Raw genomic sequence first — 13,744 nt, 5'->3', positions numbered from 1 at the left:
GGCATGTGTATGTTATTCTCAAAAAGACTTCTCTAGTAACGCCAAACTCATTTTTATCAGAAATACCATGCTCTTTAACAATATACTTGCGCAAAAAACAAAAAACAGAAAACAATATACTTGTGCAGATTCCATTCCCTCATCTGACACATCCTTTCCCTCACCTGTAAACTTCTCATTTTTAAGACTTGGTTTCATTATCCTCTTTGTGAAACCTTTCCAAACTATGCAAGCAGTTGACTACAACTTCTCTATGCTTCTATGGTTCCTTCACTCCCCTTTTTATTTGCACTCTAACATTTAAGATGAACTACAATGACTTGTTTTATATTTGACTTCCCATTATACTCTGAGATCCTTGAGGACAGGGTCAGATAATATTCATTTTTACATCTACAGTGTCTAGCCCTATTCCTTATCACATAGCAGCTAGATAGTACTTAATGCCAATTCAATAGTCATAGGAAAGCTTAAAATGTATGCTATTTCCATGCACCAAGCCAGATCACCAATAAGCCACATATCTGAGATATATTACTCTGTTTCCAAAGAAATAGCTTCAAAGAAATAGGATTTTACAATATTCCTTGTTTTTATTAAGAACAGATACAATGCTAACAGTTTTGTGTTGAACTTCAGCAATTTCCCAGGGTTTTACATCTTCTGTAATTTTAATTCTCACATTTCTCCCTTGACTATACCCAAGTTTTTTTCCTTTTGCCCTTACTTTAGTAAGTTTAAGTTGTATTTTACTTCCTGAAAACAGGTATTTATTTTTTATTTATTTTATTTTATTATGTCAGTCACCATACAGTACATCATTAGTTTTTGATGTAGTGTTCCATGATTCATTGTTTGCATTTAACACCCAGTGCTCCATGCAGTATGTGCCCTCTCTAATACCCATCACCAGGCTAACCCATCCCCCCACCTCCCTCCCCTCTAGAACCCTCAGTTTGTTTCTCAGAGTCCATAGTCTCTCAAAAATATGGAACGCTTCATGAACTTGCATGTCATCCTTGCACAGGGGCCATGCTAATCTTCTCAGTATCGTTCCAATTTTAGTATATGTGCTACCAAAGCGAGCACGAAAAGAGGTATTTATAACATCAAATACTTTTATGTCATCGTTAACTCTAGTGCCTAGTACAGAATTCCAAACAAAATAAGCATCATATAGTCAGAAACACATTTAATATATGTTTTCATATAGATTCCATGTGTAGAAAATTATACAGTAAGATATCTAGATAAAAGATTCTTGGACTTGGGGCGCCTGGGTGGCTCAGTCGTTAAGCGTCTGCCTTCGGCTCAGGTCATGATCCCAGGGTCCTGGGATCGAGCCCCACATCGGGCTCCCTGCTCGGCAGGAAGCCTGCTTCTCCCTCTCCCACTCCCCCTGCTTGTGTTCCCTCTCTCACTGTGTCTCTCTGTCAAATAAATAAATAAAATCTTTAAAAAAAAAAAAAAAAGATTCTTGGACTCAAAGTCTTACAATCTATTTCACATAAAGAAAATAACTAACCATTCTGATTTTTAAACCATTTACATATTAAGTATTTTCCTCTTAAAAGCATACCTGCGTGGGGCGCCTGGGTGGCTCAGTCGTTAAGCGTCTGCCTTCGGCTCAGGTCATGATTCCAGAGTCCTGGGATCAAGCCCCGCATCGGGCTCCCTGCTCTGCGGAGAGCCTGCTTCTCCCTCTCCCACTCCCCCTGCTTGTGTTCCCTCTCTCGCTGTGTCTCTCTCTGTCAAAAAAAAAAAAAAAAAAAAAAGCATACCTGCGTAGGTTCTGGAGCCATACTCTTCCTTTGTTCTGTTGATTTTTCTATTGCTTCGCTAAGAGATTTTGCATATTGTACCATAGCCTTCAACTGGGAATCCGTTAAAACCCATAATAAGTCATCCAATATTAGAACTAACTTTGTTGCAATAACATTGCAGTCCTTTAACTGTCAGAAAAAATGATTCATAAAATTAAGCCAAGACATAAAACTTACAATGCACTAATGTTTTAAAAATATTTAAAATGCATGAAATTAAACACAGATCCTTCCTTCATTCACCAATTATTTATTGTGCTCCTATACTATAGAAGGAATATCTCCTTGTATTGGAGATAGAGTGGTAAAAAAGACTGACAAATTCCTGTACCTTAACAGATGCACATTATACAGGTACACGTACTTATATAATTTAATTTTGCACTTATAGCTAATAAATCATAAAATTACCTATATTAATTGTGCTAATTCTAGTACAGAAAGAAGCATTAAAATTATAAACTGAATGCTATTTTAACCACATTTCACAATATTGTATTAAACATTATACTGAAAAAAAATTTTCAATTTAATTTAGAATATTTGTGTCTAGTGATATAAAACATATTGTTGAGACTTTAATTGAGCCATGTTTTAAAAAGTCATTACTCCATTAAATTTCATTACAATCTACAGTGAACTTTCAACTTCTGATATCTTTAAGTAACTATCTTCCCTATTTATCCAAATTAGCATTCATATCTTAATAACCTTTTAAAAGCTAGTTTTGGCTACTGATAATAGAGGTTTTGCTGTTTACATACTCCTAAGTAAGATTCAATAGAAGAAATGAAATTATAAGACAGTTAATGTTCAAAAATATTTGGCAATTGGGGCGCCTGGGTGGCTCAGTTGGTTAAGCAACTGCCTTCGGCTCAGGTCATGATCCTGGAGTCCTGGGATCGAGTCCCACATCGGGCTCCCTGCTCAGCGGGGAGTCTGCTTCTCCCTCTGACCCTCCCCCTCTCATGCTCTCTGTCTCCCATTCTCTCTCTCAGATAAATAAATAAAATCTTTAAATATATATATATATATATATATTTGGCAATGGAGAATCTATTAATCAAAAGTAAAAATCTAAGTGTTAAATCCAGAAAATTGAAAAATATTATTACACTAGATTTCTTCAAGTACTGCTTGAGCCACTATATTTCCTTTTATTTTGCTTTGTTTTAATATTCCAAGGTTTCACCTGAAAATTATTTAAAATTTCCTCTCAATTCCACTAGTTATCACACGAACCAAAAAGGTCACCCTGCTGACTTACTCTTCTTTTAAGTGTGACTCTGATTTTTGATTGGTTGGTTATTAATCGAACAGGAGCACACATAATTCCAAGATGTGAACTTTGAGTAGCATCTGCCTCTATTCGAATCATCTGCCAATTTATTTCTTTAAACGTCAAAACCTAAGGAGAACAAAGAGAATAGCTTCAGTTACTCAAGCAAAACAGAACTGAGAGACATGTAGATTTGTAAAAACAACAAAAAGCTAAACAAATAAGCTAAATAAAATTTTATGTCTTTACTAATTTTCTTATGACATTCTAGATTTTTCACTATGCTTTTATTTTTTAAATTGTATAGTTACAACAAATTCAGTAACATATCTTCAATTATATTATTTATAAAGCTGTTTATACTTCAATTTTGATATAAAGTACAAAGAGCCTTTGAATCATGTGAACAAAAAAAATGTAAATAACATTTTAGCTTTGTATATTTAAAATTCAATTCTGAGTAGCTGAGAAGTTAAAATGGGGTTCTTAAAAGAAGGGGTTTATTAACTCTATAAATTGAAAGATTACAGTAAAAACACTAAAATATGCACATTTTTAATTAAATAACTAAGAGAAATACAGAGAAAAGTATAGTTAAAAGGTAAGAGTAAATGTAGTATGTAAATCTAGGTAACTATAAGAAGTATTTTAAAATGTCCTCTTTATTTATCAGTGACTAAAACATTTTTTTAAACAAAGAATGAAAAAAAAATGTTTACCTCTCCTCTCTGTGGATGTTGAATACGAGTAAATCTTAAATCTCCATGTTCCCAGTTTGCATTTACGCTATAGATCCTTAGCTGGGAAAGTTCAAAGGATGCATTGAAAGCTTTTGCTCCAATGCGGATAATAATGGAATTTACAGAAACAGTAATTCCCTCAACTACTTTTTCAGCAAAGCCATATTCACTGGAAAAACAAAGCAAAACAAAATATAATGCACTAAAGCCAAAACAAATCATTAAAAGGTTATCTGTTAATATTCTCACACAAGTGCACAAACTGACCATTATATTATTCATTTTTATGTAAAAAATTTCTTGGTTAAAACAATAATCTAGGCTGATTACATGTAAATTATAAAAATGTTCTTCTCAAAATGATAAAAGATTTTTAAAGTTTAAGGTTACTCTTTATTTTGTAAGTTTTTACTTTTATTTCCAGTATAGTTAATATACAGTAATATATTACTTTCAGGTATGCAATAGTAACCTAACAATTCTATACACTATTTAGTGCTCATCGGAAGTGTACTCTTTGATCTCCATCATCTATTTCACCCACCCCTCCCCTCTGGTACCCATTAGTTTGTTCTCTATACTTAAGAGTCTGTTTCTTGGTTTGTTTCTCTTTTTTTCCCTTTGCTCATTTGTTTTGTTTCTTAAATTCCAAAATCATACGGTATTTGTCTTTCTCTGACTGACCTATCTTGCTTAGCATTATACGCTCTAGACCCATCATGTTGTTCCAAATGGCAAGATTTCATTCTTTTTAATGGCTGAGTAATACTGCATTGTAGATATATACCACTTTTTCTTTATGCATTCATCAATTGACGGATACTTGGGCTGCTCCCATATCTTGGCTATTATAAATAATGCCGTAATAAGCATAGGGGTGCATGTATCCTTTCTAATTGGTGTTGTTGCATTCTTTGGTGCAATTCAGTAGTATTCAGTGCTGTTGCACTCAGTAGTACAATTACTGGATTGTAGGGGTAGTTCTATTTCTAATTTTTTGAGGAACCTCCATACTGTTTTCCACAGTGGCTATACCAGTTTGCATTCCCACCAACAGTGCACAAGTGTTCCTTTACCCCACATCCTCACTAATACTTGTTCCTTGTGGTTTTGATTAAAGCCATTTTGATAGGTGTGAGTGAAGGTTACTCTTTATTTTTTTTGAGAGAGAGAGAAAAAGAGAGAGGGCCCGTGGGCATGAGCAGGGGGAGGGGCAGAGGGAGAGAGAATCTTAAGCAAGTGTCACAGCCAGCAAGGAGACCGATGCGAGGCTCCATCTCATGACCTTGAGATCATGACCTGAGAGGAGATCAAGAGTTGGACATTTAATCAACTGAGCGACCCAGTCCCCCCTGAAAGGTTACTCTTCAAATTAGTTATTATATATAATCACTATCCAAAACTGCCTATTCTCAAGTTGCCAGATGTTCAAACAACTGGAATCTACAAAGTAAATAAGAAAGCTAAATTCCTGACACAAAGAAGGCTACAGACTATAACTACAATATAATCTCAAATTTAGGAATAAAGTCAGAAAAAGTTCATATTCTCTAATCCAATTCAGCAAATATTTATTGAGCATCTATCATGTGCACAATGCTGGGACATAAGGAAAACTGAAATATAGTTGTGGTATTCTAGGGCTCGCAAGTTACTTGGAGAGGAAAAACACATACCTAGGAACTGAAACATTAGGCAGTCTGTAATTAAGTGCTTTAAAAAAGGAATCATCATTACACTTGGTAGAGGAAGAAATTGTTCATAACTAAGGAAATCTATCTAGGAAAGAAAAATATATTTCCTACAGTGAGTGATAGGAAGAAGGGAAATCTTATATTAGGGAAAAGTACAAGGAAAGGCACAGAAAAGTAGGAAAGTAGAGGCCATATTTTGAGAATAATGAGTAGTACAGTATGACTGGAATATAGACTACCAATATATTTTGGCAGGAAGGGTAATAAAAGTTTGTCCACATAACACATTACTTCAATTATTATCACTATGACCATTATTCCTAAATCTCTATCCAGATTTCTCCCTAGAACTTCAGAGTGTTAAAATTCAAATGTCCACCAGCTATTTCCACGAGGCTGACTCCCATACATTTCAAAGCCAACATGTATAAAAGTGAACCCATCATTTTTATTGATCATGTACATCCCTCTCCTATACCTGCTGCTAAGCGTCTTGATTTACTATCTTACTGAATAAATTACTTAAGCTTCCTAATCCTCAGATGACCTATCTTTTAAATCAGGTAATACTTTGCAAGTTACATGTGGGTTGCATGCAATAATGCATATGAACCAAACAGCCTATCTCTTGATTCATGATACTTTATGAAATGTAACTATTATTTACAATATTATGGAAAACTAAAGAGGAAGAACTCATCAGCATCCTAGGGAGAAGCTGCTTTAATCCCAAGGACAAATACTTGGTCACTTGGTTAGAAATATTCCTGGTGTTGGAAAGAATATATTATTCTATAATTATTATCTGGCACTGCCCTTTGGAATATCCAACCCCATCTGTTCTAACTTGTGCATTAAAAAAAAAAAGTGTTACAACTGAATTGGAGTATTTACCACCAGACGGGTGAAGCCTGAATCAATGACTAAAGTCTACAAGTTTCTGGCTATGTCATCCATTATAAATTAAAAAGGTGAAATTCCAGTATCCAAACAAGTCTCTTCTAAGTTTGATTAATCTTCACAAAGATGTAGATCTCCTCTAATATGAAGTGATAAAATTTCTGAACTTACAAATTTACTAGATCATTAATCTATGGGAACATAATCAACTCACAGGTCTGGCACAGAAGGTAAGGCCAGCCTGTTAAATATTCATTTCCCTGTATTTTAATCTCATAGAGACAAAATCATATTGATCAGTGTTTCTCCAAGTTGTATAAGTATAAAGAATTGTTAAAAATACATAATCACATTCTTGATAACCATTCTAGACCTCAAGAATCATAATTTCAAAAAAAGGGACCTAAAAGAATATAGATTTAATAAGCATCCTAAGTGAATGTTATAATCAGGCAAGTCTGGAAAATGTGGAAATAGATTAACCATACTGCCATACATAAAAATATAAGGATTATCATCATATGATTACAAAGCCAAAATTATAAAGCTTATTGATACTATAAAAACATGAGTTAAGAAGAACATTATCAACAACAGCAATTTTCCTGATCTTCTTTTCCACTTTCAATAATCTTATAAACACCTCTACTTTTTCTCCAATTTTTTGGACTCTATCCAACATGACCAACTGCTCCAATCTACTCTATCACACATGAAATCATAATTTAAACTTTAAAATCTCAAATTGCTGGATGATGTATAAACTACAAAGAAGTTAATGTGAAAGCTCTTTTCCCGGTCACTATTACCTGTAGGCCAAATATAAACTGTATACCTGATAAACCTGGCCTTCAGTCAACTCTTAGCAGTGGACTGATGGATCACCATCAGATTCCTATGTGGAGTGTTACTGATCAGGCTATAGGTATTCTCACAGAAAGCACTAATGTAAAGGTAGTTCAACCTTGGTGAAAGAGGAAGGTGGAAATGCATGAGTGTGTGTGTCTGTGTATCTGATGTGTACGTTCATTCTTTTTTTTAATTTTTTTAAAGATTTTATTTTTAAGTAATCTCTATACCCAACATGGGGCTCAAACTTACAATTCCAAGATCAACAGCCACATGCTCTACCAACTGAGCCAGCCAGGCACCCCATGTACGTTCATTCCAAAGAAGAGTTTTATCATTGGTTTGACATAGCACCCGAATTCTATAAAATGTTCAGGGCTGCTGCGTTCTACAACTTGAGGAGGCACTAATCACATTAAAATCTATGTGAACATTTTACATGAATAGGTGCACAAAAATTAGTGCAGAAATCCTGCCTTAAGAAAATGATATATAGTATGAAAGCCAAATGTAATAGATGCAATAATAAACAGGCAATTTTTTAAAGATCCATTTTTTAAGGGGCGCCTGGGTGGCTCAGTTGGTTAAGTGTCTGACTTCACCTCAGGTCATGATCTTGGAGTCCTGGGATCCAGCACTACATCAGGCTTCCCACTCAGCAGGGAGTCTGCTTGTCCCTCTGCCCCTCCCCCTGCTTGTGCCCTCGCGCTCACTCTCTCAAATATATAAATAAAATCTTAAAAAAAAATCTATTTTTTTAACATCTAACTTTTTAAGACTTTGCAAAATGGCCCCCAAGCTTCTACTTTATTAGCACCTGATTTTATCTATGAAAATCCAATTTATATAAAGTGTGAACATTCTATATTTCATGAATTTTAGAGTAACCCAAAAGGCCTATAATTTTTTAGGACATCAACTTAACCCTTAAGAGTCATAAAAGTTCCACTGATGCATAGAATAAATGAGAGGCAAAGAAACTATTCAGAGACTAAGATATTATCTGATTTATAGGATGTTTTTGGTTGATCATTACTATTTAATATCAAGGAAAGCAAGATGAATAAAAGAGGCTAAAAATCAATTCTACAACTTTGGCAACATAATACCAAAACTGCAAGATACGATGGGAAAAGGTGACTGAAATAGAAACTGTCTGAGGTTAGGAAATTTTATTTTATGTTCCATTACTACAGATAACAGAGCTGACTACAGAAAAGAACTCCCTTTGCAAGTCATGCAGATTAAAGGAAATAGCTTACCTTTGTCCTGAAGCAGTTGCAATTGGTGATGGGCCATTAGGATTTCGTGGTTCTTCACATGTACTCATTTCCATTATTACTTTATCCAGGGACTAATAAAAATACATTAAAAATTAAAAAATTAGGTATTTTATGTATTTTATGAAAATATCATGTAACACTATTTTCTCTTTCTTTAGGAACAACGTAAACAGTAAGTAAGCGGAGTCACTTTAAATGTCTCTCTAAAAGTCTAAAAAAGACAAATACCAAAACAGAAAATGTGCTCAGTCCTTTCTCAAGGCATCTGATAAAAAAGCTGTGGGCATCTAGGAGTATGAGACAAAAATACTACAAGTAGCCATATGCTGCTGAAATCATCAGATTTTACAGAAGCCCAATCTCTAATTCCAGAATGTATGATATTATTAATTGCTAAATGAGATTATATATTAATGAATGGGATTTAAGTAGCTGTAAAAGCTTATCCCAATCTAAGACTTGAGATTTAAGACACGTAACACTGAAAAATATGAAATATGCAAGAAATGTGAAAAAATAAACATTGCCATAATGAAAAAATGTCTTTCAAGCTAATAGTTTTGCTTGAAGATCAAATGTTCTTAGTAGTCATCACTAACACAACTCAGTCATTCTTCATTCTCTATTTTAATATAGCATTTATTATCTGAAATCGTCTTGTTTACTTGTTTGTTGTTGGTCTCCTCTATAAAAATATTAAGTTCCCTCAGGGCACAGGGAGGGTACTCAATAAATATATGTGGAATGAATGAATCAATAAATGACCAAATGACCAATCTTTCTTCAATTTTCCATAAAAAGGAAAGTAGGAGGCTCAGTTGGTTAAGCATCTGCCTTCGCCTCTCAGGTCATGATCCCAGGGTCCTGAGATCAAGCCCCTCTGGGCTCCCTGCTCAGCGGGGAGTTGGCTTATCCCTCTCCCTCTGCCCCTTCCCACCCCACTCTTGTGTATGTGTGTGTGCTCTCTCTCAAATAAATAAATAATAAAATCTTAAAAAAAAAAAAAAGGAAAGTATATTCAGGTGCATATTATTTAATTTAGTAGATCAATAAAATCAGAAACACAGTTTGAATTAAATGTTACTAAAACTGTCATAGTATGTCAATAAAGAGCTAAATGATATAATAAAAATATAACAACTTAGAACATAATACATCTGAAAAATTTTAAAGGACCCTCCCATTTTAAAACTCAAACTTCTCATTTAAGGGCTGAAAAAACTAAGTACCATCCAAATAAAATGAAAGCCAATCTGTAGAAAAGCCAGAAGACCATGTTTCTATGAAACAAAAGATTAATATTAGCAGAATAGTTAGATCATATGCATATATAAATGTTTATTTCTGAGGCAAGTCAGAACTCACCAAACAGATGGGATGTGTTTTCAATTTTGTCCATGGAATCTAACAAAAAAAACAAATTTTTTTTCTTTAAAATCAATCATTAAAAAATAATTTAAAACAGCAATCAACACAGATGTGCTCTAAATATAGTGATAGACATACCAAATTCTATCAGATGACTTTTTCTCAAATTGCAAAGTAATAAACTGAGCAACTCACTTAGACTCTTGAAATTAGATGTACCTATTTTATATAAAAAAAGACTACTAATCATATTTTCTTAGTTATCTTTTAAAATAAGAATTTTAGGTCCTCATAAGTTTCTTTTTTCCCAGACCTTAAAACACATTTTAACTTCATCACTGATTGATTTAATTTTAAGTAGGCTCCATGTCCAACGTGGGGCTTGAAGTCACGACCCTAAGATTAAGAGTCACATGCTCTTCCGGTTGAGCCAGCCAGGCACCTCTTTAACTTTGTAATTTAAACTAAGATTTCCCAGCAGAGCATAACCAGTCTTTTATTCATTGAACAGTTTTTTAAATTCTAAAATTCTGACCATGGGATGCCTGGCTGGCTCAGTCTTGGAAGAACATGTGACTCTTGCTCTCAGGGTCATGACTTTAAGCCCCATGTTGGGTGTGGAGATTACTTAAAAATAAAATCTACAGAAAAAAATTTTTTTAATAAAATAAAATTCTGACCAATCTTTTTGTAGATATTCAAGAAAAACACAAAGGTGAGGGCACTCAGGTAAATGTAGGCAGTATCAAATAATAATGTTCAAACATACACTAAAAAGTCACATCTTTATAGATATTTGGGTTAAAGGTCACCATTGAACAATACAGGAACTTTTCTTTGGAGTCCAATTTTAATTTTATGAAACAGATTACTCAGGCAGTATTTCTACTGAGCAGACTCTCAAAAAGACTGGTCTTTAAGAGCAAGAAGTGATATGACATACGATTAGAGTCAAAGGTATGCAGGAATAAATTTTAATAAGGAGGAATAATAATAATAATAAAAGAAAACTTAAAAATCCTTGAGGAAGAAACAAATGAGGAAAAGAAATAAAATTTCAAATAAAAGTACAATGTACAGAATAAGGTAAGGACTGATGTTTTCATGTCTTTATTTGAAATCATGTTTACTTACTACAAATTTAAATTGTCCCTATTAACAATAAATCTTATGAAAAACTACCTTTGAATATATGCCAAATTTAACCAATTATTTTATTAATAACTACCAATACTTTATTTAAATGTTAAAATTAAACTTTAAACAAAAATTAAACTATAATAATATATTAGCATATGACTTCAATTAAATTTATCTGGCACATATTCACGCAATTACTTAGACATAGGTATTTGTCTTTTTAAATTGTTAATGAAAATGTTTTTTTATAGAACTATCTAAACTAAAACAAAATATTTATTTTAAGAGATAGGAATGAAATAAAAAATGAAAACAGAAAATGCTTTAAACAGGTATCAAAGTCTCACCCTAATAGATGCTTTATTACAAAAAACTTTGTTGATAGCAAGCCATGTTGGCAAATCCAACATATTCTGGAGCACCTCTTCATCCAACTCCAAATTCTTCAGTTCACCTTCTCCTTTGAGGGTACTTAGATTTATCTTGTCAGGAGATAAATTTTTAGTAAATCTGAAAGAGAATATATATTGACATTCATTTTAGTGTCAGTTACTGTACCCTAGTCATTCTTGCAAATATACAAAGCATTAAAAATAATAGCAGCACAAAGAAACACAAAACTTCAGTGACAGGCTCTACTTTAATCCATGTTTTTCAATGAGGTTTTGTTATTGTTTTGATCTCTCTCTTATCCATAGCTCTCTTATACAAAGCCTACAGTGTTTTTAGCATATATTTGAATATCATATTTCTATACATAAAATTCTGGTTCTTACTGTCTTTCAAATTAATGAATATTTAAGTAACATCCACTTTTCACCAGGTACTATGCAAGGCAGTAGGGATAACTCAAGGCCATCCCATAACCACGTGTTGTTCACTTTGCTACAGACCACATCACAGAAAGGAATATTCCTATTTTACTAACCAACCTACAAGGAAGGTTAAGGGAATAAGGGGACCCTTTAGAAGTAGCAATAGCAGCTGCTACCCATTCATTATCCCAAGAACAATATCAAAGGATATTAGTACTCCTTTTTAGAATCATCCAGAGATTCCCAGCTTCAGAAACTGACCCAGATCATTCAGGAATAAATTAGAGTACACAAATCTTTTTCTAAAAGGTCTCTGAGGAAAGGGATTATGCAACTCTACTTGGCAGCCAATTTTGGTGTTTTCTACATGAGACTTAAAAATACCAATTACTTATAATCCTAAATTGGCTATACAAATACCATTTATCCTTTCTGTAGGAGTTAAGATAAATGAAGTAGTAAAGTGCTTAGTAAAAGTGCCAAAAGTCACATGGGAGACTAGATCCTAAATTCAAATTAAAGAACATAGATTCTCTATGATGAATTAAAAATGAAAATTCTTAAACTTAAGAAAAAAGACTGGAAATAACAATAATAGTTAAAACAATACTGGACATTTTCCAAGGGTTTACTGTGTACCAGGTTCTTTGCATGTAAGCATTACTACTTCATCTAATTCCTACAATAAACCATTAAGGTCAATACTATTTTTATTCCCACTGATTTGATAAGTAAACATAATGAGAAACTAACTTACTTACCCAATATCACAACTAATAAAGATAACAGTAATAACAATAAATTATACATATACATTAAAGTACTTCCATATACATCACTTTATTTGATCCTTACAACAATCCTAGTTTGTCTCTTTTGCAGCCATTACTGAAGCAACAGCGGCCAAAATGAAGTTCAATCCCTTCGTGACTTCTAACGAGAGCAAGAACCATAAAAGACATTTCAATGCACCTTCCCACGTTCACAGAAAGATTATGTCTTCTTCCCCTCTTTCCAAAGAGCTGAGACAGAAGTACAATGTTCGATCCATGCTAATCCAAAAGGAGAATGAAGAACAGGTTGTGCAAGGACACTACAAAGGTCAGCAGATTGGCAAAGTAGTCCGGGTTTACAGGAAGAAATACATCATCTACACTGAATGAGTACAGTGAGAGAAGGTGAATAGCACAACTGTCCATGTGGCCATTCACCCTAGCGAGGTGGTTATCACTGGACCAAAAGTGGACGAAGACTACAAAAAGATCCTTGAACATAAAGCCAAAACTTGCCAGGTAGGAAAAGAAAGGGTAAATATAAGAAAGAAACAATTGAGAAGATGTACAAATAAAGTAATGTTATATATGACTTGAAATAAAAACTGTTCAAATGAAAACTATAAATAAATAAAACAACCCTAAAAAAAATGAAAAACTGCTAACTTTGCCCAGGAAGTACTTTTTTCAAAAATGAAACTACTGACAAAATTAACTACCAGCTAGGGGCGCCTGGGTGGCTCAGGCGTTAAGCGTCTGCCTTTGGCTCAGGTCATGATCCCAGGGTCCTGGGATCGAGCCCCACGTCGGGCTCCCTGCTCAGCGGGAAGCCTGCTCCTCCCTCTCCCACTCCCCCTGCTTGTGTTCCCTCTCTCGCTGTGTCTCTGTCAAATAAATAAATCTTTAAAAAAAAAAAAATTAACTACCACCTAACAAGAGTTATCAGCCAGTCTTTTACCTTTTTTGAAACTAATTATTAAAGTAACAAAATATACTGGTTATTCACACGCCCTACACATCAACAAGAATATCAATAAATACACACATGCTTCATTTCATGCTTCCCACTGACTCTGCACC

General features: G+C 33.9%; 1 protein-coding gene, 1 non-coding gene and 1 pseudogene across 2 annotated transcripts in view; 1 reads left to right on the top strand and 2 right to left on the bottom strand.

Moving 5' to 3' along the window:
- The window catches only part of UHRF1BP1L (UHRF1 binding protein 1 like), a 109,776-nt gene that overhangs the window by 66,204 nt on the left and 29,828 nt on the right, over positions 1 to 13,744 (bottom strand). Inside the window, 6 exon segments of the mRNA XM_021687358.1 lie at positions 1,782 to 1,952; positions 3,091 to 3,231; positions 3,822 to 4,011; positions 8,548 to 8,639; positions 9,934 to 9,972; positions 11,424 to 11,586. Of these exon segments, the coding sequence (XP_021543033.1) occupies positions 1,782 to 1,952; positions 3,091 to 3,231; positions 3,822 to 4,011; positions 8,548 to 8,639; positions 9,934 to 9,972; positions 11,424 to 11,586 (796 nt within the window).
- Positions 983 to 1,089, bottom strand: LOC123324927. The gene has a single exon (XR_006540105.1). It is a non-coding gene; the product is annotated as a U6 spliceosomal RNA (small nuclear RNA).
- LOC110577895 lies at positions 12,800 to 13,239 on the top strand (annotated as a pseudogene).

Source organism: Neomonachus schauinslandi, chromosome 5, assembly GCF_002201575.2.
Source record: "Neomonachus schauinslandi chromosome 5, ASM220157v2, whole genome shotgun sequence".
In the NCBI taxonomy this organism is placed as follows: domain Eukaryota; kingdom Metazoa; phylum Chordata; class Mammalia; order Carnivora; family Phocidae; genus Neomonachus; species Neomonachus schauinslandi.
The sequence above is the reverse complement of the archived record's forward strand: the minus strand, read 5'-3'. Positions and strand labels throughout refer to the sequence as shown.